This window comes from Leuresthes tenuis, unplaced genomic scaffold (genome assembly GCF_036924035.1).
Source record: "Leuresthes tenuis unplaced genomic scaffold, fLeuTen1.0.hap1 SCAF_16, whole genome shotgun sequence".
Taxonomy (NCBI): domain Eukaryota; kingdom Metazoa; phylum Chordata; class Actinopteri; order Atheriniformes; family Atherinopsidae; genus Leuresthes; species Leuresthes tenuis.
In genome coordinates, this window is record NW_027325370.1 from 6,945,743 (window position 1) to 6,965,796 (window position 20,054).

The window sequence follows — 20,054 nt, forward strand, 5'->3', positions numbered from 1 at the left end:
ACCTTAAAAATGTAGAAGTAAAAGATGTCCTGATGTTTATGTAACCTGGCCAATTACAACAGTGGAAAAATAAAGTCAAAGGTTCAACAGCAGCATGATTCTACAAGAAAGACCTCGTCGTAATAATTAACTTTACCCAGGCCTATTTGCCTCAGACCCTTTTAACACACCGCCAAACTATCCATCACCCCTCTGAGTTCAGAGGGATCATGTCTCTTTAAGATGTAAAACCTGTTTTCTCTCTCCTGCATGGCACATTGTCAGGGGCCAAGCTGTGTAACCCCATGTTATCAAGTTCAAGAGAAGGTCTTTCGTGAAATTATGCAATCCTACTTGACAAGGCAAGTCCAGGGCTTTCCTCAGTCTTCTTATTCACCAATAATTTTCCACTTGAACAGACTACATGGAGTGTGAGGTGAGAGTTAAGGGAGGGGTCTGATATCCAAGGGAGATGGTACATGAATTCACTTAAGGTTGATAGACAGGGGAGGGGCACCCATGCTATTTACCCTTAGAGATTTCCATGGGTGAAGGCTGTTACAGGGCCACATTGTGCCTCCTCTCGATCTTGTCAGGATAGGCTGTCAGGCTGATGAAGAGATAGGCTGTAGATAGATGACGGTACTGCACGAACACTGAGGCTGCAGTGAGCAGATGTAGTAGTCAGACAGAAAGTGACTTTGGAGGTTTGCAGCTGCAGATCAGGCATGCGATAAAGTGTTTTTTTCTTTTTTTTCTGACCCCTGAGTCAACCAAAAACCTGAGAAATGAGGAATGAGCAGAACAGTTATATATATTAAAAAAACATGTTTCAAGATAGGAAATCATTCAGAGGAAAATAAGAGATGGTTTTGGATGCATGGAGACATGCACAATCACATTTTGTCCTCTCTGTTTGCAGCATGATCAGAAAACTATCCTCAGTCTGAATATAATGTTTTGTTGTAAGCATTTCTGGATCGACATCTGGCGATTAGGCTCTCACTCATTGCTACCTCTGTGCTTGCAAGAGACACTCTCGTGATGTAGGGACTATTATGCTCCACTGCCACCTCCCTTCAGGGATAAGATTTTACGATTGCAACCTGACACCGTTTCTGTGTCCTATAAGCGACAGAGCAGTAACTCACTTCAAAGGCGAGAGGCATCAAATCACAGCGCACCCATAAATTAACCTGCCAAGCCTTGGCCAATGAGAAGGCAACATTAAATCTCGGCTGTCACGCTGGCGGCCAATGGAAAGACGAGGGTTGTAAATCTGTCAAGGCCGGTCTGTTAACGGTGTTGTGGTGTGGTTGGGGAATCCACAGGGAGGGAGGGGAGAAAGTGAGAAAGAGTGGATGAGAGAACATGCTGAGGGTTTAGAGGTATGCACGGAAAATGTTATTTTTTTCTTTTCATTCTGAAGCTCCAACACCAAAAAAATACATTGACACATACTGCAGGGGAACAGCAGAGGGCAAGCTTTTTTAAAGAAAAAAAACAGCAGTAGGAGCTGATGAACACCAGCAGAACACTCGTAAAGGTTTACAGCCAACATGGCGGTAGTCTATTTGATGTTGACTGCCTACAGTGAAAATGACTGATGGCCCTTCTTTAGTGCTCTTTTGCATCATCGTCACACCAAAACTTTGAATTGACTGATAACAGTAGTAAACTGTGACTGTCAGGACACAGCACTGTCAGCAGCACATCCCCAGGATTACAACCTGCCCGTGAGGCTCATGGAAGGGGTAGAGCATAGTCCAGTTGAGCCTATCCACCAACCAGATGTGCCCCAGTTGTGCAAGTTCAGAGCATGATAGAACTGCTCCTGGGGATTTCATGCTGAAAGAATCCAGCCACGATGAAGCCCATCTTCTCCAACTCCCACTCCAGTTTACCTTTTGCCAGCAGTGAGTACGTACGCATTCAGAGACCTTTCACTATCACTCCTCTGAAGCGTGCTTTCAGGAAAGAGTTACTCACAGGAGAACTGTGGGGAAACAGCAGAAGGAAAACACATCAGCTGGAATATTTCCTTGACTAAAAATTCCCTTGGTGATGCGCTTTCATTATCCTATCAAACTTGAGCATTTTCATGTGATAAATCTTACAAGTATCATGAAATAACTGGTATTGTAAAGGCGGCGCTACAGAAAAAAAAGATCTCAGTGTTTTTCAGCAACTTGTAATGACATCCAATAAAACACACATACTTGGGGTGACATTTTTATTTTACACCAACAAAAAAAATTAAACATTATCATCAGAATTTACAGTCATCTTATGTCATTACTATGAAAACTTTTTTTTTCCTTCCACAGACACATAAATAGTGGGTTGAGTTATGGCAAAGGCAGGCTATAGTGCGGTGGTGGAGGTGTTGTTTTTGGCTGGCTTTTCTTGGAGTGGCCATTATTCTCTTTTCTATGGGAATCCATAAACAGGCCTGGAGAGGGCAACTGGGGCCATAAAGCACATCAGGCTGCTACAATGCTGTTGAGGCAAAAGGAGCAGGCCTGGGCGCATATCTCCTCTTGTCTGCATGCACACACGCACGACCACAGACGCTTCAAGCAGCTTTCAGTGACTTATTTTGAAATGTTTACATGTGCACAGTATACTGGTTATTGTTGGGGTTTTGGTATGTCATAGTTTTGTGTTGCACGTGTAAACATCTTATTCTGCTTTGGGGAACCTGGATTAGGTGTTATCTTGGTTTTGTGAAACCTGGGTATGCTACCTGGAGTTATTTGACAGAAACCAGTATACTGTGGCATGTAAACAGCTTATCCAGGTTTATGAGCTTTTCTTTGCTGTTGCTATTAGTGGCTGAGGTGGTGAGTTGTTACACTACTGTACGCAAATGATAAAAAAAGACCTTTAATGACAGTGTATACTACGTTTCTTATGTGTTATGTAAACACCACATAGGGAATATGACCAAAACCTTAAAAAAACTAGTGTGTACTAGTGTGCATTTAAAACTAGCAGATCCAGAGTAACTGATTTTGTTTAAATTTTTTTCCTCTAAATATCCGATAAAAAATATTATGTTCGTGATCTTTGTTTGTGAAACTATGTGTAATAGCCTTGTCCATCGTAATACAGTGGGTCATTAAGCATCCTGTGAGTCTCACCCTGTGCCCTGCTCAGACAATATAATGGCTCTTCTTGTAATAGGCACCTCTGCTGGGTCCAGCATGCTGTCATTGTTTTCCCCTGTGTTGTGTCTGTTTAACTGGACAAGCTATTGGATGGGTGCAGGGGCCCATTGACTATGACATAAAGACTCTGTAAGCTTACAGATGATGATAATTTATTGACTCTAATTCACAAAGTCCACACACACACACGAGAAAGAGAGCAATTCTTTCAGTGTATGCATCGATCAATTACAAGGCTCTAACCCACACGTCTCTGACAATTTTACTGCATGTTATGTACAGCGTGTCAAGCCATGGCGTTTCTAACTGTTATACTCATTCCTGTATAATTAATATAAATTACCTGGCTGGTTTTTATGATGGTGCAACTGTAATTAGAGGATGAAAGCAAGTCACCGAGCTGCCGATGATGCTGCAGGGCTATCTAGATGAAAAGTGAGCGTCTGGACAGGCGTCTTGGGTGGGATCTGTTTTAACCCTCTCTCTTCCCTGCTGTGCTCTTGCTGGGATTTCATCTAATTGCATTTACTGCTGTCTATTACTGCTAGCCTCGTCTTCTTTAACCTCCACCCCCTCTTTTTTTCACTGAAACCACACACCAAGACATAAGCTGTCTTCATTAAACCAGCAAAAAGGTGTGATAACAGTAAACTAGTCCCATAATGGAGTCCATTTATAATAATTACACGTTCCTTTCTTCCTACGTTGGCCTTCATTCATGCGCCACGGACTCAAGAAGTGAAAACAAACTGGAGCAAATCCAAGACAAATTCACGTTTTCAGGACATTTTGGTCATGAAATTATTTTACCAGGAAAGGAGGTTAAAAAAAATTGTCCACGGGGCAGAAGAGCATTGAAAAGCTCAGATATAATTCCTGCATTCCAACAACATCCACAATATGTGTGATCTTCTCAACAAACTCCCACAGGCCAAAGACAACTCTACATCAAGAGAAATCACTTGATCTCTTTTTCACTTTGATGTATTGCTAAACTATGTAGAGATAGAGAGACGAACTGAAAAAGTTGTCAAACCTTACATAAAACATTTGGAGAAACAGTTACAAGCAGTGACTTTTAACTCGGGTCAACAGACGTGTCACAGCAGGACCAGAACTGTGGGTTGATTAAATCTTAAAGAATAAATACAGAAATGACAATTCAAACACACAAGCAAAAATGTAATCGTAACAATCAAACATCAAACTAATGAGCTGGTAATAATGCGCACTGAGCTAATAATCTATCCTAATTATAGATTCCACTTCAGAAATTAAAATGGAATTTTTTCAACCATATCAGCACCTTTGCAATGATCACTGCGTAAGCATACACTCACTCATGTGTGCACGAGTATACATTTAGATCCACATGTAGCGGACATAACTACAACTAATACCAAACATGAGTCATCAGCACTTTTATGCAATATGCACTTCAATCACATATCTTAGACAATGGAATTTAATTATTTTCCATGTATTTAATTTAGAAGAGCTTTCTTTGTAGAGGTCATAGGCTTGTAACCATTTACTTGGTATTTGTCTTGATTCTTGTTACACATTTTAGTCTGTACAAATACGAGAAAGAAAAATTCAATAGGAGCTGGAAGAGGGCCTGCTATCTAATGTGGTTTGAATTAAGCATGACTGGATCTGAGTGTTGCATCACCCACACAATAATCTGATGGCAAAAAATATGTGTATAACCTTAAGAAAGCAGAATAGGAACACATGGAAATATCCAGCCGGGAAGATGCAGATAGATCATTTCTAATCTTGAAACACGCATCACATGATGTGATGGAGTGCCTATTCTCACATTCATTCCTCTTTGAAGTGCATTTCCCATTTGTACCGAAACGACCGCATGAGGTTGCTGTGTAACAATTGCGGCGCATACATGAAAGCATTCAAATTTATAATGCATATGGGGGAGCTCAGAAGACATGAATACAATATATTCATGTCTTTCAATAAGACATGAATATGTCTTATTGACATAAAACTAAATCCTCAAGTCTTAATAAAACTAATCCTCAAGTCACAGAACTCAGTACCATGTCAGCTATAGTTCAGTTAGGGGAGTAAGTCTCTTTCCCACCCCAGAGTATGAACTCGCCTTTGTATTTTCTCATCAACACCAGGAGATGGAGCCCTTGCACTTGAGTATCAGTCTGCTGCTGAAGTCTTAAAAGAGGGCAAACGAGTCAGATCTGAAATGAGTGACGGACCCAACTATATTTGAGGATACAAAAATGTTGTAAAGTCATCCTAATACTACATGTGATTGCAAACCAATGAGGAGTCTTCCACTGGATCAAACCTTTGAAATGCAAGTAACCGTGTCAGTTTGACTAAAATCTTACAAAACCAAGCTTCTCAGAATCAGATTAACACGCACATATACTATGGTTTAGATTCGATTTATGCATGTAAACGTGTCCGAAAATGTGATTGAAAATCAGCCCATTAGGACAAGGTGTCAACTCTCAGTTTCTTAAAGCACTTCCAGACCATTGCGTCACTCTAATAAAATCCTGATTTGATAATCGCAACATCATCAACAAAATAACCATTTAAGTAAGTTAAAGACAACGTCTGACGTGAATGTGGACGTGACAACTTCCCACAGACAAAGCGAGAAGCACCAGAATGTCTTCAACATTTTGTATGACAAAATACTGTGAAAAACATAACTGCTGATATGACTGCAGTACTGGTTATTCAAGGTTTAATAACAAATTCATGTAAATTTAAAGTAGCTTTATTGTTTCTACAGTAATATGGAAGAGATGACAGAGTACTGCCCTAAATACAGCAATTCTTGTTATTGGAGATACATGGAATGTTGTCGCAGACTGTGATGGTGTTAATCAGTGTTTCACATCTGTAGACAAATACTCTGTTTTAATAAAAAGCCTTTTGTCTTCGGTGAAAAAGGAAATAAACAAAACCCCTTGCTGGAATGTACACCATATCTTATTCTCATTTTGATCGTACAATGCGAGACTGGAGAAAACAAATTATGAAAAATTTAACTTTGTCAAGCAGAAGTCCGCGAGTGTGACTGGATCAGTCATATGTACTCCTCACAGCTTGGACTGAAGAAGTCGAAGTGGCAGAGGGTGTAAAATGATCAGTGCCGTGTGGGCTGTGCTGAACAGCAGCTCGCTGGTAGACCGGCGCAGGCGTACTATCGAAGAAGTGACCACTTGATCTGTTCTTTGGCAGACTGAAGAACCTGTGCAAGAAAAATAGTTTTGTCCAGGCAGATCACTGCAGCAAATGTAGTCCAAACTGTAGTGGACGGTGAAGACGTGGCTACGACACGAGGTAAACCCTGACGAGAATAAGCATTAAATAAAACTAGATGTAAAAATAAGTGTCAAGGGCCAAGTGTAGCAAAGACAAAAATAAAGTTACAAATAGTTGGTAAAATACTCAAAAAATGCTGACCGAGTGATAAAAAAACGAGGAGATATATCCAAGGTCTAATTAATCATCCTAATTCATTGAATGAAAGCTGAATCATAACCATAAAGCATGAGGACAGCCATTAATCATGGCCAGAGGAGGACTGGCGGTAGCCAGTCTCAGACCTCTTAAATGACAACATTAATCAAGAAGAGCTCAAACACACACATACAGATGAGCACATACAGAAATTGAAACCACTAGCTACCTACCACCTTACCACTGAATAATTAGTAATCACGCACACTGTCGTGCATATAAGACAATGCCAAATATGACAGCTTGGAAGCGAGTGACAAAGTAGGAGAGGAGGATGACGTAATAACGATGCCCTTGTGTTTTCCGGCTCTGAAGTAATGACTTTTAACAGTCAATAAACTAATGGATCTTTGAAACTTTATAGTAGAGAGAGGATCAAGGTATGTTTTTTTCTCACCTGAGTGACTGTCTGCTCCGTCAGAGGTACATCATCCCCCTACAAGAACAAGTAGGTTATGTTCACAGCTCACACTACCAGTAGTCAACTTTTCTGAATATTTCAGACAAGAGGAGCTTACTCTAAGAGCCACACGATGTACGACTTGCTGTGGGTCACTCTCTAAAATCACCCTGTAGGCAATGCAAAACGTCCCATACACAATTAGTCATTTCAAGGGAAGAGATAACTTAGCATCAGGAGTTCCATGCTGGTAAATGTATACTTACCCTCCATCTACAATTTCATCCACAGCCAAGAAGAGCCCCTCCATATTCTCCAACAAAGCCCTCCTCTCGACATTTTTTCTGCAGTGTTAAGAAAAAGCGCTCTTCAGTCTCAAGCTTTCCAAACATTAGCTTTTTTTTTTTTCTCCAAATGATTGAAGTCTTGTAAATATCTAAAACATACCTTAACATCTGACTTAGGGAATCAAAAAGGCAATTGAGAACAGCCATGAGCATAAGCTGTTGAAAGTAAAAGAACATATCAGAACACAACCATCACTAATCAACCCATTGTGTCATTTCTACTTCTTTTTTCCAACCTACATTAAACAGATGCAAAAGTATTTGTGTTTACTTCTATAGGCGCTGGTTTACAGCCACATACACTGTGCTTCACCATAGTAATGGCATTTATCCTAAGTCTGGCTCAAGGCTAAAAGACGCTCTGAAATTCAGGGGTTGAGAAATGTACGCAAGAACAACATTTGGTTAAGGCAAAAGCAAAGATTAAAAACAGTTCATTCTTTAACACACAGCAGACTACAAACTCAGCCATATAAAATGAAGAATCTTTAAGAGAGAGACAGCTAACACTGCACTTCTCAGTGTTCAGTACTTTGGACTGATGTATGACACTGTGGAAAATGTTAAATCTAAAAGATTTCTCTTTGTTTTTTCCTCAAGTTTTAAACCATTATGGGGGAAGAGTAATTGAAATGTAATGGCTAACCTCATTTTCATGTGAACTTCCAATCACATAGAAGAAGAGGTCTATATTGCTCTTGTAGACAACAGTGAGGCCCTCCAGCAAAGCAATCTCACCTAAAGGGACATGGCAGGGGAATAAAATAATTTGATACAAAAAAAAAAAGCCATGCATAAGTCATCTGGACATTTACTGAGACAAAGTTGATGTATTTAGTATGACTAGCATTACTTACTGTCTGTTCTGTGCGTCTTGTTGAATATGTTCTTCTCAAATGCCTTCTGCTCTTTCACTGTTGGGTATGTGTCGTCATAATACTGTAGAGACAGCAAAATTAAAGAGATGATCATTTGAAATCTAAATCTATAGCCCACATCACACTTTTCATCAAAGGATACGGCTGGTGACATGCCAACTGCACCCCATGAAAATAAGAAAGAAAGAGCTCTTCACTGTCTCAGAAGTTTTCAACTTCCCCAGTTTGTTCTTACTATAGATGCAGCATTACTTTGAGCTCGTTACAGGAAGAGTTTCATTTTGTGAAGAGGTTCAACAACAATAATATTAATTTTACTAATACAACTGTTAAACAATACGACATTCAGTCAAAGGTATCCATTCAGTTTACATTCAGTCCTAGTCTGTAAATCAATTAAAATTCCACATCATTTTGTAGTTAGTAATGTGATATATTACATAATAAACAAAATTATTCAATCTTTGTATTTTTGAAAAATTTTGAAAATCAAATGTCAAAATTTGCACTGTGGATATAAAAATTGGGACTGCAACTAAACATCAACTTTAATGTCTGCAGTCCACGTGCGAGGTGAGGTTTTTCTATTCTAGGGTTTTTGTTCCTGCCATCTTTAAGTTTAAGTGAAAAAATAAAGTAATTATCCAGTTATTAACACACACACATTTTAGTGAAGCTACCAATAGATAAAATGCAACCTACATACAGAAATTTACTTTTCTAAAGTAAATTTGTCATTTAGAATTAGTCAAATCAAGATATCCTTAAAATAAACAAAGAAAAGAACAAAATCAAGCTGAGCTAAACTCTTTTGCGTTTTGTCACGTGTAGGAATCTTAAATGCGGTAACAGTGCAGGGCCCAGGTCCAAGATAAAAATACGGCATGTCAAACGGGGGCATTGATGGCTTGTGTATTGGTATGGGTTATTGGTAGAGTCAGTTCATTATTCGTTATGGTTACGTAATTTTATTTTTCGCGGGCTGGTTCAAGCTATTTCAATCCTTAAACAGATGCTGTTAAGTTTCCTTTCTGATGAAGGGGAGCAGGTCTGAAAAGTATTAAACATTTTTTTCCTCTGAATAAATGAATAAAGACGGAACGACAAAACATACCTTGGCATAAAGCCTGTCTCCATCGTTATCCAGAATCAGAACCGCTTTGACGGTGTACAAGGATGGTTCCTGTGAGGACAACAATACACTGCATTACCAGAACTTATACAGTAATAAGTGGTAAACATATGTATCTGACAAAAACTGAGCTAACTAAAACCAACTATGACTGGACGGCTGTGTGGACCCTCACGCTGGCTGAAGACACACCTAATGAAACCACAGTCGCAACTATGTTTAAAATGTAAAACCTAACATTTGTCAGCTCGTAAGGAAGACATGACACTTCCACATCAGCAACAAACGCGTATACGAGGTTAGCTTCAAGCTAACTGGTAAGCTAACGTTACTTAGCCCCCTGTCAAGTTAACTCGATACAAAGGTAAATATCCATATCCCGCTGCTTTTCAAAGGAGATAATCCTCAGTAACTAATTAAATGAACCAATTATACACTTTAATGACGTCCTGTTGTGCCAAGTAAATGCATAAGCTAACATTACCAGTATGGGAGAATCCATCTTTTCTCTTGTTGGCAAAGCTACTTCCCGGCTAGCACAAGACTACGTAAAACGCACAGTCAATGAGTCTCTTCTCTATTGGCTGACGCGGTGCCTTACGTGGTGCGCCCATGTCAAAGATCAGTTCACCGCACGGCGCGAGCGACCATATTGATTTCGTACACATAGTTGTGTGACATAGTTAATAACAATTAATTAATTAATAATACGTTTACCCATTCCGTGGGGGAAGATTACAACTTTGTAATGTCCCACAGGTAAAGTTAAAATGTTCCCAAAGAACGGAATTTCTGTAGCTGTTGGTTGACTCCTGTTACTGTGCGGCAAGAAGAGTTAACCCTGTTCCGTACACCTGCTGTTAGTCCAGACAAACTAAATGTCACTTTCCTGCGATGGCGTTTACATATGCCTACCAAGAGGGTTATTTTGAGGCTTAAATCAATCAAACCCTAAAAGCACAGTAGGTTCAGTGACTTTGAGTGGCTGCTGTGACTGCATGTTAACCATCCATCCATCCATTTTCTATACCCACTTAATCCAATTTTAGGATCATGGAGGGGCTGGATTCTATCCCAGTTGTCATTGGGCGAGAGGTAGGGTACACCCTGGACAGGTCGCCAGTCCATCACAGGGCCACACAGAGACAAATGAGACACACAACCATCCATGCTCACACTCACTCCAAGGGACAAGTTAGAGTCACCAATGAACCTAACATGCATGTTTTTGGGTAGTGGGAGGAAGCCGGAGTACCCGGAGAGAGCATGTTAACCAGAAATCCCTAATGTTAAGTCTTTTTAGCTTGCTCGTACTCATCAGCATCTTTTTTTCAGGATCCTCCTACATTTAACCAACTCCAATTATCTTAGTTCCCACTTCTGGGAAGTATTTAGAAACCTAGGCTGATGGGGATTTCCCTCTATCTCAGTCCATAAATGACCTCATTGCTCGGTCTTTTTGTTAGATGTTTTTTGGTTTTCAGCTTCAAATGATACTGGAAAGAAAATGCATGTGGAGTTATTATTCATCTGCATAACGTATGTAGTGCAGAGATACAAACTTTTTGTGACGCACACTCAAAACAGGACTGCGGGAAACCATCAAATGTTGCAATACTACACTATGTTTACACAATTCAGCCACTAAGATTTCAAAATTGCCCAAACTGCAGAGGAAACAGCGTGCTGCCTTGAACTTGATCATACTTTAAGGTTAAAAGATTCTCAGATGTCACTTTCATGCCATCTCATTCAAAGAGTTAAATTTAAATAGTTTACTTTGTGTTTGTTTGAAAGGCATCAGAGTGGTAATGATGACAGGCAGAGGGGGTGATGAGTGAAAGCTGAATGATGAATCAGGGTGCAAAATCAAACATTTTAAACGATTGTTAACTTTGCTTTACGGTGCCTGATAACTGCGATGTTAACCTAAAACAGAAACCGCCGTTGATGATTTACTTTGGACAGGTTGGGAATATCCAGTGTCTGCGCAGACGCTGTGAGGGAAACTTTAGCTGACCTCCTTAAAAGTCTTCAAAGAATAATGTGATGAAATTGTTGAAGAGGCTCATAATGTTTCTCATAGCGCTCCTATTCAAACTCAGCAAATACGTACATGTATTTTTTTGCATTTTAATGTTTTCATTGCAAAGATTCACAAACTGAATCTAAACAAATTAATAATTCATATAGGTAGAAGGAAAGTAGCGTTAAAGTATGAGCTGCTCCCCTCTCCCCGTCTTAAGCCAGCAACCACAGCAGTTAGCAGTTCCCTTCCTTAGAACCAAGTGCTCCCTTTATCAGCATTAAGCAGAGCTTCCGCCAAAGCAACATCCTCCTTTCCCTGCCTTCACTCTTTGCGTCTGTATTACCCACCAGCCTTGACATTCAGTGCAGTTAACACATGGGCCTAATCACATGTATAAACACACACTACCTGATGACATTAACAGTCATAAATAAGTTCGAAAGAGTGCCTATGGTGCTTCAGTGTAATTATGTTTCTGTTAGAGCTATTTTCACACTGTATTTATTAGATATAGATAGACTGAAAAAGGGAGGGGTGGAGGTGTTGGGGAAGTGGTGGGGAGAGGGGGTAAAAGCTATCAGAAAATAATTCAGAAATGCAGTGTTGTTCTTGCAAAACTTTATCATAACCTGGACATCTTGAGATAACCACAGGCCTTATTGAGACATTCAGAAGAATGATACTGCATACCCAGGTTCCTCATTTGATCTTGTTCAGACGCTGCAAGGGAGAAAAATGTTTTATCTGTGAATCTCTTTTGTGTTTGCCTGCGTGCTGATCTTATGTGGAGGTCTCTGCTGCAGCAGAAGAGCTTCTGGTGCAATTTCCCCTATTTCCAAGGTGCTTGGAGAAGAGAAATAGTCCAGAGAAGTCAGAGCTTACACGAGTGCTGGGTGTACAGAGAATAAAATCACGGTCTGACCCCTGAGTTTTGCCTTAAATGCTATTTGAATGTTAGTTTGGGGACGTTTTATGATAACCCAGATGAAAGCCACAGCCCAAAACTCGTTCGCCAAACAATGAAGTTGCTCTCTCTATAGAATTCTAGAGTTGCTAGAGGTCTGTACTCAAGAAAGATCATTTTAAATCCAGTTTATTTCAAACGAGCTGTTCATATAACTAATTCAATGCCCTCTTCATTTGCAGTTTTATTTTTATTATATGATAAATGTTAGCAATGAAAAAATAAATCAAATGTACTTGTTTCTTCAGTTCCAGAACTACATTACTGCTCATTAATAATTAGTATGCGAAATGTTTTCCCTTCCCAGAAGCTGACTCCAAAAACATTCCTTTTTTGATACCACAAACCAGTGCACGCACTTTTGTTTGGTAGCAACGTGGTTTTCCCACTCATGTCTGATAAAGCTTTCTGGATGCTAGAAAAAAATCAAACATGCCACAATTTCCTCAACTTTAATGAACACATTAAATCACATGTGCTTTTGCACCTAAATGAGGTAAAGAACAGGAGCAAACAATCGTCTTTAACCCCTGGTTTCAGGTTGGATCCAACACCGCTGTGTATGAAAGTTTGGGGTCATGAAGGGAATCTTAGCCGAGGTGATTCAACTGTGGGCGGTTTCCAGCCAGTGTGTCCGCTCTGTTTTTGAAGTAAAGTTGTTTGCAGCACCGAAGTGCACGAGAAGTACACAGTGACGGGCCTGAGAGGTTCAGGCAGGCTGGAAAGCAGAGATGTCAAAGACTAATTGAAGCAAACAAACAGAAACTGGGAGCGTGGGCGTTGACCTGGGAACTGTGTCCAGATTTAAAACCACTGTGGTCGCAGTAATAACAGGGTTCTCTTTGGCATGCTGTGGCGGTGGTTGAGTCAGGGGCTGGGTGCTAGGAACTTGGGTTGGGAAGTCCCTTCTTTGATTCCTGGTAGACATTTACCTTTCTTGACTTTGTCAGCCACCTACTTTTACCATCTGAAAACAATGACAGAAAAAACATCACAACTTGATTTATTTCTTAGTGGTATACTATTTTTTAACATTCTCATGGTTTTTGAAGATGCTTTGTCTTACTGAAAGGATTAATCGCAGCTTTAAAATACATTTTCATTTCAGTCTGGTTAGTTTTCTGCACTGACTTTTACATTGTAGTTCCCAAACTGTCATTTGTGTTGTTGTTTTTTTATAATTTAAACCACCAATGTGTGTGTGAATTGCTGATTTAGGGGTCCACAAATACCTTAAAGAAGTTTTATCTTTCAGCGTTAACGGTGGTGTTGCTACAGGTAGCCTGTAATGGGTTTTTTTCCCTCTCTCTCTATACAGTTATTTTGTAAATGTCATAATTGGTGAATATTGCAGCTATTACAAGAGTCAGAATAAGGTGAACAAAGATCTACATTTTGATTACCTTATTCAAAAGTGCCTAATCATACAAGCATTATTATATACGTGATACTATTTATACGTGATACGTGATACTAGCATAACACTGTTATATGTGTGTGTGTTCTGTGTGTGCGCATGTGATTCATCAATCTAATTCTGAATTTATTGAAAATGAATTCACACTGAAGTAAACGGAAAGGGGTGGATTGTGACATCTGTTTTCAGCATTGCAATTCATGGAAATGCAGTGTTGTTCTATGCCTATTTGCATATACCGTTCGACTATGTTTCACAAGGCGATGTGTGAATTACACTCAGAAAATGTATACTTTTGTGTACAGGTAATTCAAACAATTTGCCTCACATTATTTGACAAATATAATATTCTAATTTGATAAAAGTTCTTGCAAATGTCATAGAAGTTGAACAACCAATGCATATTTTGATAAGTCCGACATTAGCGTTATCGTCACTTGCTTTTGAATGTTGAACCTATCCAGTATGTTTCTCATTGTATACACAGTAGGGGGTCTCTTACAAAGAATGAAGGGTGTTGAATATTTCATGTGATCCTAATTACTTCCAAAATCGCCACTGTCATTATGAGACAAACTGCCACTGTTATATATTACTATATAAGACAGTAGATATTTTTTTCCTTTTAGATCAATAAATATCATCATCAAGCAACATCTTTTTTTTTATCAGTCATTTGTGTAAAAACAATGGCACAATAGGAGAATTCAACGGAACACACAGTCTTTGTGAGTTTACTGTTCACATCATGCAATGAGGGGATTTTTTTCTGAGGGATTTTAATGGTCACTTGCTATGTAAGACACGCTCCCCTCAATTCTCCCCCTGCTCCTCTCTCTCCTTTGGCAGTTGCTCTGCCAGATAGTGGAACAATGTACTCTTTCTTACCTGTTGGAGGGTGTACATTCCATCTCTGCTAAACTAAGTCTCAATCCTACCTCCAAGCCACCCCTGTTTGAGCACGGCCCTCACTGCGAAGCTGGCTCCGACTCCAGGTGCTCCACATCACACTCCTCATACCTTTGGCTTGGGAGGATTTGAAAAGACATTGTTCTTGTACGGTTTGGCCTGGAAACAGACACCCATATGGCTAGTTTTCACTCAGTTTTGTTGTTTTATGTGATTGCTTTAAATTTTTTTGTCATTACACAATAAGAATCAACATTGCTTGCAGTTTCTTTGAGATTTGTAAACATCTACCTACTTCACTGTGGACTGACAGAATGATTGCTGTGGTGTATGCCAGACTGTCGGTTTGTGGTTTGTCATGTGGGCAAAAGGGAAATTTGGAGGTCGGGGTGCAAGTGTGCTATTAAGGATACAAGAGTGAAAACGGAAAAAAAAAAAAAACTGTGGGTGCTTTACAGGAAGATTGCGTTTGTCTGCACAGAGCCATCCCATTTATGCCAGTGGCTGCATGTGTAGCTTAACAGAGAGAGACACACAGTTGAATAAGAGATAGGGCAAGAGGCCTCTGTTAAAACAGCACTGAGAATCTTCAGGACTGTACTTCACCTCTGAAGTTTTTTTTTTTTTTTTCCTTTTACTCATCACCTGTTGAAGATGCAGAAATTCTTACTGAGGTATGTTGATTTTCATCTTCATTGTGCTGATCTGTTTTATCTTGCTAGTTGTGTGTTAAATAAACCGTAAGTTCCCATAAATGCATTGGATCTTATGGAAGTATTTAAGTTATTAGTTTGTTCATAAAAACTTAAATAAATAGAACTTTTGAAAAAAGAAACAGAATAAGACATCTTTTTATTTTATCGATGCATAGGTGGTACTACAGAAATTTGATTCCTAAGACTAAATTAAATAAGAAAGCCATCACAGCACTGGTTATCACACAGTACATTTCTTATAACTCCATGTTTTAGATCACTGATAAATGGCAAATGTCCATATAAAACATGTAAAAAAAAAGTATTTATTTTTCATATTGAATACTTGAAACAATCCTGGTTAAAGAATGATCAGAAAACGTATATGTCATACATATTTTGCTAGTTTATTATAGTTTATTATATTCATTTGATCTTCCAGAAAAGGATGACACCATGTATTTTTTGCTTTTGCTTGCTTGCTTGTGAAGTTTATTATCTGTAAATTTACCAGACGTAAGCTTGGTTTATCTTAATTTACTTTCAAAATAATTATTATAACTGATTTAGGTTTTAAATTGGTAGCATAACATGGTGCATACACATTGATGTGCGACAAGGGGATTGCCAGAGAAATTTAGAAAATAGAAAACGATCAAACTTTAATGCTTTCTGATGTAATTGAACAACTAATTACTGCAGAGTTGTGAACCAAAAATTTCCCAAAACAGGCATCAGTCGGTCTCTAAAGCATGCTGTTTTCCCGCAGATTGTCTTATCAGGGTTTGGCATAGTTGCACCCTGGAACAGCTGATGGGAGGAGTTAACTCAACTGAACTGAACCTTTTATGTGTTCCAAAAGAACCTTCATAACACCCAAACAGTCACTTATTTAGCACCACCAGGTCCACAGATATGCAATTTGCTAGAGATGTGTGTGTGTGTGTGTGAAGGCATGCCATGACTCAACAGATTGCCCATACACAAGTGATGTGTGTCTACTTCTGGCGTGCAAAGGTTTAGAGACTAGATAATAATAACAAGTAATTTTGCTCCACCAGGTTGATTTTTTGCAGCAAAAGCCTGTTCTGAATGTGTTCAACAGCCAACTATGTTCTCCCTCTGAGGAGAACCTGTGAGGTAAGTCCATCTACACAATCAAGCCTAAAATTGAGCTTTGAAAGAGTTTTTCTTTTTCAACATAGAAAATTATTTGTTTTTCCCATAATAGATAGTGGCTACTCCAGGCAGACTGTGTGGTGGGGTGTCGATGCCATCTAATTTCCCTGGAATCAGGCCTCATGGAGCTCCACAGGACACAGAGATGGATGTGGCTTGGCAGGAGTTGATGGCTATCACAGAGTTACAGGTAACTATAGCGCCGACAAGATAGATGGATACAAGAATCTGTATAAAGAATTTAAAGTTTTTATTTGACTTACGAATAATAAGTACTATAACAATTACTTGTAAAGTGAGAAAATGTATTTTGGCTTATTCAATATTTCTGTACAATATCACAAATTGTCCAAGTGTGCAATGTAATGGAAACACAAGTTAATGTTTCTGTATTAAATTTTTTGATTATTTTAACGTGCGTAAGACAAGGAGCAGTAGTGCATAGAGTGCATGGAGCAGACAGATACCACCGCGCGTCTAACTTTCAGTTTCCACTGCCTGAAAATTTATTGAAAAATGTAATGCATTATAAGCATGTTCAAAAGGCATTATTCATTCATGTGGATTTCTGCAGCACTTTGCATATTTTTTTTTATCCGTTAAGCCAACAAATAAGGATTATGAAGTATTATAAGTAGTGGACACAATGTTAACAATAAATTGTTTTTGAAACAGTGAAAATTTGTTAAGAAAAAACCATGACAAAATGTCATGAGTTTACTTATAAAGCATTATAGAGCTGACCTTCAAAGAAAACGCTTTCCAAATCAAGTTATGGTGAAGTGTAGAGACAATATGAAGATGAGAAAGGCTCAGAAAAAGTGATACAACTTCTGAGATGAAAGGCAAACGCAAACCAACATATTGACATAGCAAAGAAGCTGCATCACCAATACCAATACACATGTGGTTTTGATATGTTTTAATGTATACGGTCTTGAAAAATTGGATGTTTCTGGAAGAGTCGTCAGACAGAAAACACGACCTGAAACTTTGTAATGAATGTCAGAGTCTGAAGTCTGCAAACCAACATCTGGAAAAGAAAGATTTTTAGTTTTACAAAAACAAATGTTGACAAAGTTAAAGCTGACCTCTTGGGCCACAATCACTGAAGATATGTTTGGAGTTGGAATCGCATTTGATGACCGCGTCAGTAGTTTAGAATACGGATGGAAATGTTATACTTTGAGGTTGTGAGGCAGTCAGTGGTACAGAAAACATAACAGAGATGGAAGCAGGCAAAGTCTGCATGCAAGCGGCATAAAAAGAACGTTGCTTTTTTTTTTTAACTGAAGTATCTACAAAAAAAACACAATACCAGTTAATTTACTTTTAAGTTCATGAACAAAACAGTGATAGTTGTATATTCCATTTTTAATTAATTTCTGTCTGTTTATTCAAGTGGTATTTACGTTATTTTACAGAAATAAGCTAAATATTGGAGTTTAAGCATTAATTGAATTGAACCAAATGAACAAGCACCGTCATCCCTCTTCCGGTGCTGTTGCAACTATGTCTGACGTCTTTTTCTGCCTGTATAGTGCGACAGTCAGGCCAAGCAGGTCCATTTAATCTGTTAGTGATTTTACAGTCCCAGTGACGATAAAATTAAGCTGGGTCAAAGATACATAAAGAAATTCCCTGTGGAGTAACATTGTCCTCAATGTAATTTTTGAAAGTACTATAAAAGCTAAAATGGTTAAACACGTTTGTTTAATTTCAAAGACATATCTTACAGCTTAAATGTGCTGCTTCATATTGTTAAGCAAATAGACATTCAAATAAGTTGAGCAACAATGGTCTATTTGAGTGATGGCAGGATGAAGAGATTGTGAGAGGGGACACACTGGATGCTGCCACTGGCCCCCTACGCTGCACAATAGCCATCTGTTTCAAAGTGAAATCGGATCACATCTTTGAGAGTCCTTCATGGGCTTTGGGTGGCAGGCTAAAGTGGGGGCAAACTCTGCTCAATAGTAAACCAGACAAGTTGTGAAAATAACAGTATCCAACTAATTAAGTCAGAGTTCTCTGTGATCTGTTAATTACTTTGAGTTTCTGCCTGTCAGTCATAGCTTGGTGTTTTTTGTTACAGGAGTTTGAAATACAAAGTGAAGGGTCCTATGAGTCAACACAGTACCAAACCATGCAACCCATGGCCCCTGCAGGAGAGTATGTCATGACTCAGCCCCATACTGAACCTCCTCCTGCTGCTGCCAACACATATGAGCGATGTTACGCTGAAGAGGTGCCTGTCTGCCATCGTCTGGGCAACACAGAGGCAATCTACGGAAACTCTGAATCTCAGCTGGGTCAAAGAATACTTCCTGTCTCCTCTCATACTCAGCCATCTCTCATGACCATGTCAGGTACCGGTCTAGGGCACAGGAGGGCAAACGCTGGACTCTCTCAGGGCTTAAATCGGCATATGCTGTGGACTACACTTGGCCAGACTGTGCATGCACATTCAACTGATGATCTTGAGTCAGACTCTGGCCTGTCTTTGGGATCCAGTCCACCTTTGGCATCCCCAGACAACCATGTTGGTGGTGCACCTGGCTATCAGAATGTAGACACAGGTATGACATACAGCGATGGTGAACCAGACAGCATGACTGAACATGCCAGAAGGGCACACATCCAGTACTCTATGGACTACCAGAGTCAATCATATGTACACTCGGGTGCACACTCATCTTATTTTTCACCTCAATCACATCCTTGTGCCTTGACAGATCGGTCAGTAAAACAGCAAGGTCCTTCTGATCTATACAATACTGCAGTGACCAGCAGAGGGAGCTCACAGCACAACATGTATTCAAAACCCCAAGGAGGCATGTCTACCCCCATCAGCAGGGACGAGCGACGGGCCATGGCTTTGAAGATACCCTTCCCTATTGAGAATATCATCAATCTACCTGTGGATGACTTCAATGAGCTACTGACAGAGCATACTCTGACAGATACTCAACTTGCATTGGTCAGAGATATCAGACGGAGGGGGAAGAACAAAGTGGCAGCTCAGAACTGCAGAAAGAGGAAGCTGGAGAGTGTAATTCACCTCGAAAGAGAACTGAACCAGCTACAAGCGCAAAGAGAACACCTGGCACAAGAACGGTTCGAGTTCCAGCGCAGCTTGGCTTTTGCCAAATGCCGACTGTCAGACCTTTATGCTGAAGTATTTTCTCACTTACGAGATGAAAATGGACAGCCTTACGCAATAGATGAATATTCCCTACAACAGACACCCGATGGTAAAATCTATTTGGTACCTCACACAATGGAAAAGACAGATCAATTCTAGATAACTGTAGGCTGATTTTTTTTTTTTTTTAATACTCCTGAAAGTGTACTAATTTTTGTGCCAACAAGTATTGAGTCTTTTTCCCCCCTGGTTCATCTGGTTATGATTTAACCCGTGTGTTATATTTGCAATTCA

The 20,054-nt window shown here is 39.4% G+C and overlaps 2 protein-coding genes across 4 annotated transcripts; one reads left to right on the forward strand and one right to left on the reverse strand.

Moving 5' to 3' along the window:
* Nucleotides 1-5,869: 5,869 nt before the first annotated feature.
* Nucleotides 5,870-10,013, reverse strand: copz1 (COPI coat complex subunit zeta 1). Its single transcript, XM_072366939.1, has 9 exons — nucleotides 9,907-10,013; nucleotides 9,405-9,473; nucleotides 8,270-8,351; nucleotides 8,059-8,150; nucleotides 7,513-7,568; nucleotides 7,332-7,409; nucleotides 7,184-7,235; nucleotides 7,063-7,101; nucleotides 5,870-6,393 (listed from the first exon to the last, which is right to left on the reverse strand). Exons 1-9 carry the CDS (start codon nucleotides 9,922-9,924, stop codon nucleotides 6,346-6,348), a joined length of 534 nt encoding a protein of 177 aa, XP_072223040.1. The 5' UTR covers nucleotides 9,925-10,013; the 3' UTR covers nucleotides 5,870-6,345.
* Nucleotides 10,014-15,162: 5,149 nt separating this feature from the next.
* nfe2 (nuclear factor, erythroid 2) lies at nucleotides 15,163-19,960 on the forward strand. Of its 3 annotated transcripts, XM_072367522.1 has the most exons (4): nucleotides 15,163-15,415; nucleotides 16,498-16,576; nucleotides 16,668-16,805; nucleotides 18,711-19,960. In XM_072367522.1, exons 2-4 carry the CDS (start codon nucleotides 16,529-16,531, stop codon nucleotides 19,917-19,919), a joined length of 1,395 nt encoding a protein of 464 aa, XP_072223623.1. In that variant the 5' UTR covers nucleotides 15,163-15,415; nucleotides 16,498-16,528; the 3' UTR covers nucleotides 19,920-19,960. The 3 variants fall into 3 exon arrangements, with proteins under 3 accessions (XP_072223623.1, XP_072223622.1, XP_072223624.1); XM_072367521.1 differs by lacking the exon at nucleotides 15,163-15,415 and having other exon boundaries at nucleotides 16,304-16,576; XM_072367523.1 differs by lacking the exon at nucleotides 15,163-15,415 and having other exon boundaries at nucleotides 16,531-16,576; nucleotides 16,672-16,805.
* The last annotated feature ends 94 nt before the right edge of the window (nucleotides 19,961-20,054 follow it).

Excerpts from the sequence above, each read along its gene's own strand:
- copz1 (XM_072366939.1), bottom strand. Across the intron at positions 8,352-9,404 it reads GAGACAGGCTTTATGCCAAG|TATTATGACGACACATACCC; the intron begins GTATGTTTTGTC and ends CTGTCTCTACAG. Across the intron at positions 6,394-7,062 it reads CGGAGCAGACAGTCACTCAG|GTTCTTCAGTCTGCCAAAGA; the intron begins GTGAGAAAAAAA and ends TTTCTTGCACAG.
- nfe2 (XM_072367522.1), top strand. The coding sequence starts at position 16,529 with ATGTGTTCAACAGCCAACTATGTTCTCCCTCTGAGGAGAACCTGTGAG. Across the intron at positions 16,577-16,667 it reads CTCTGAGGAGAACCTGTGAG|ATAGTGGCTACTCCAGGCAG; the intron begins GTAAGTCCATCT and ends TTCCCATAATAG. Across the intron at positions 16,806-18,710 it reads TGGCTATCACAGAGTTACAG|GAGTTTGAAATACAAAGTGA; the intron begins GTAACTATAGCG and ends TTTTTGTTACAG.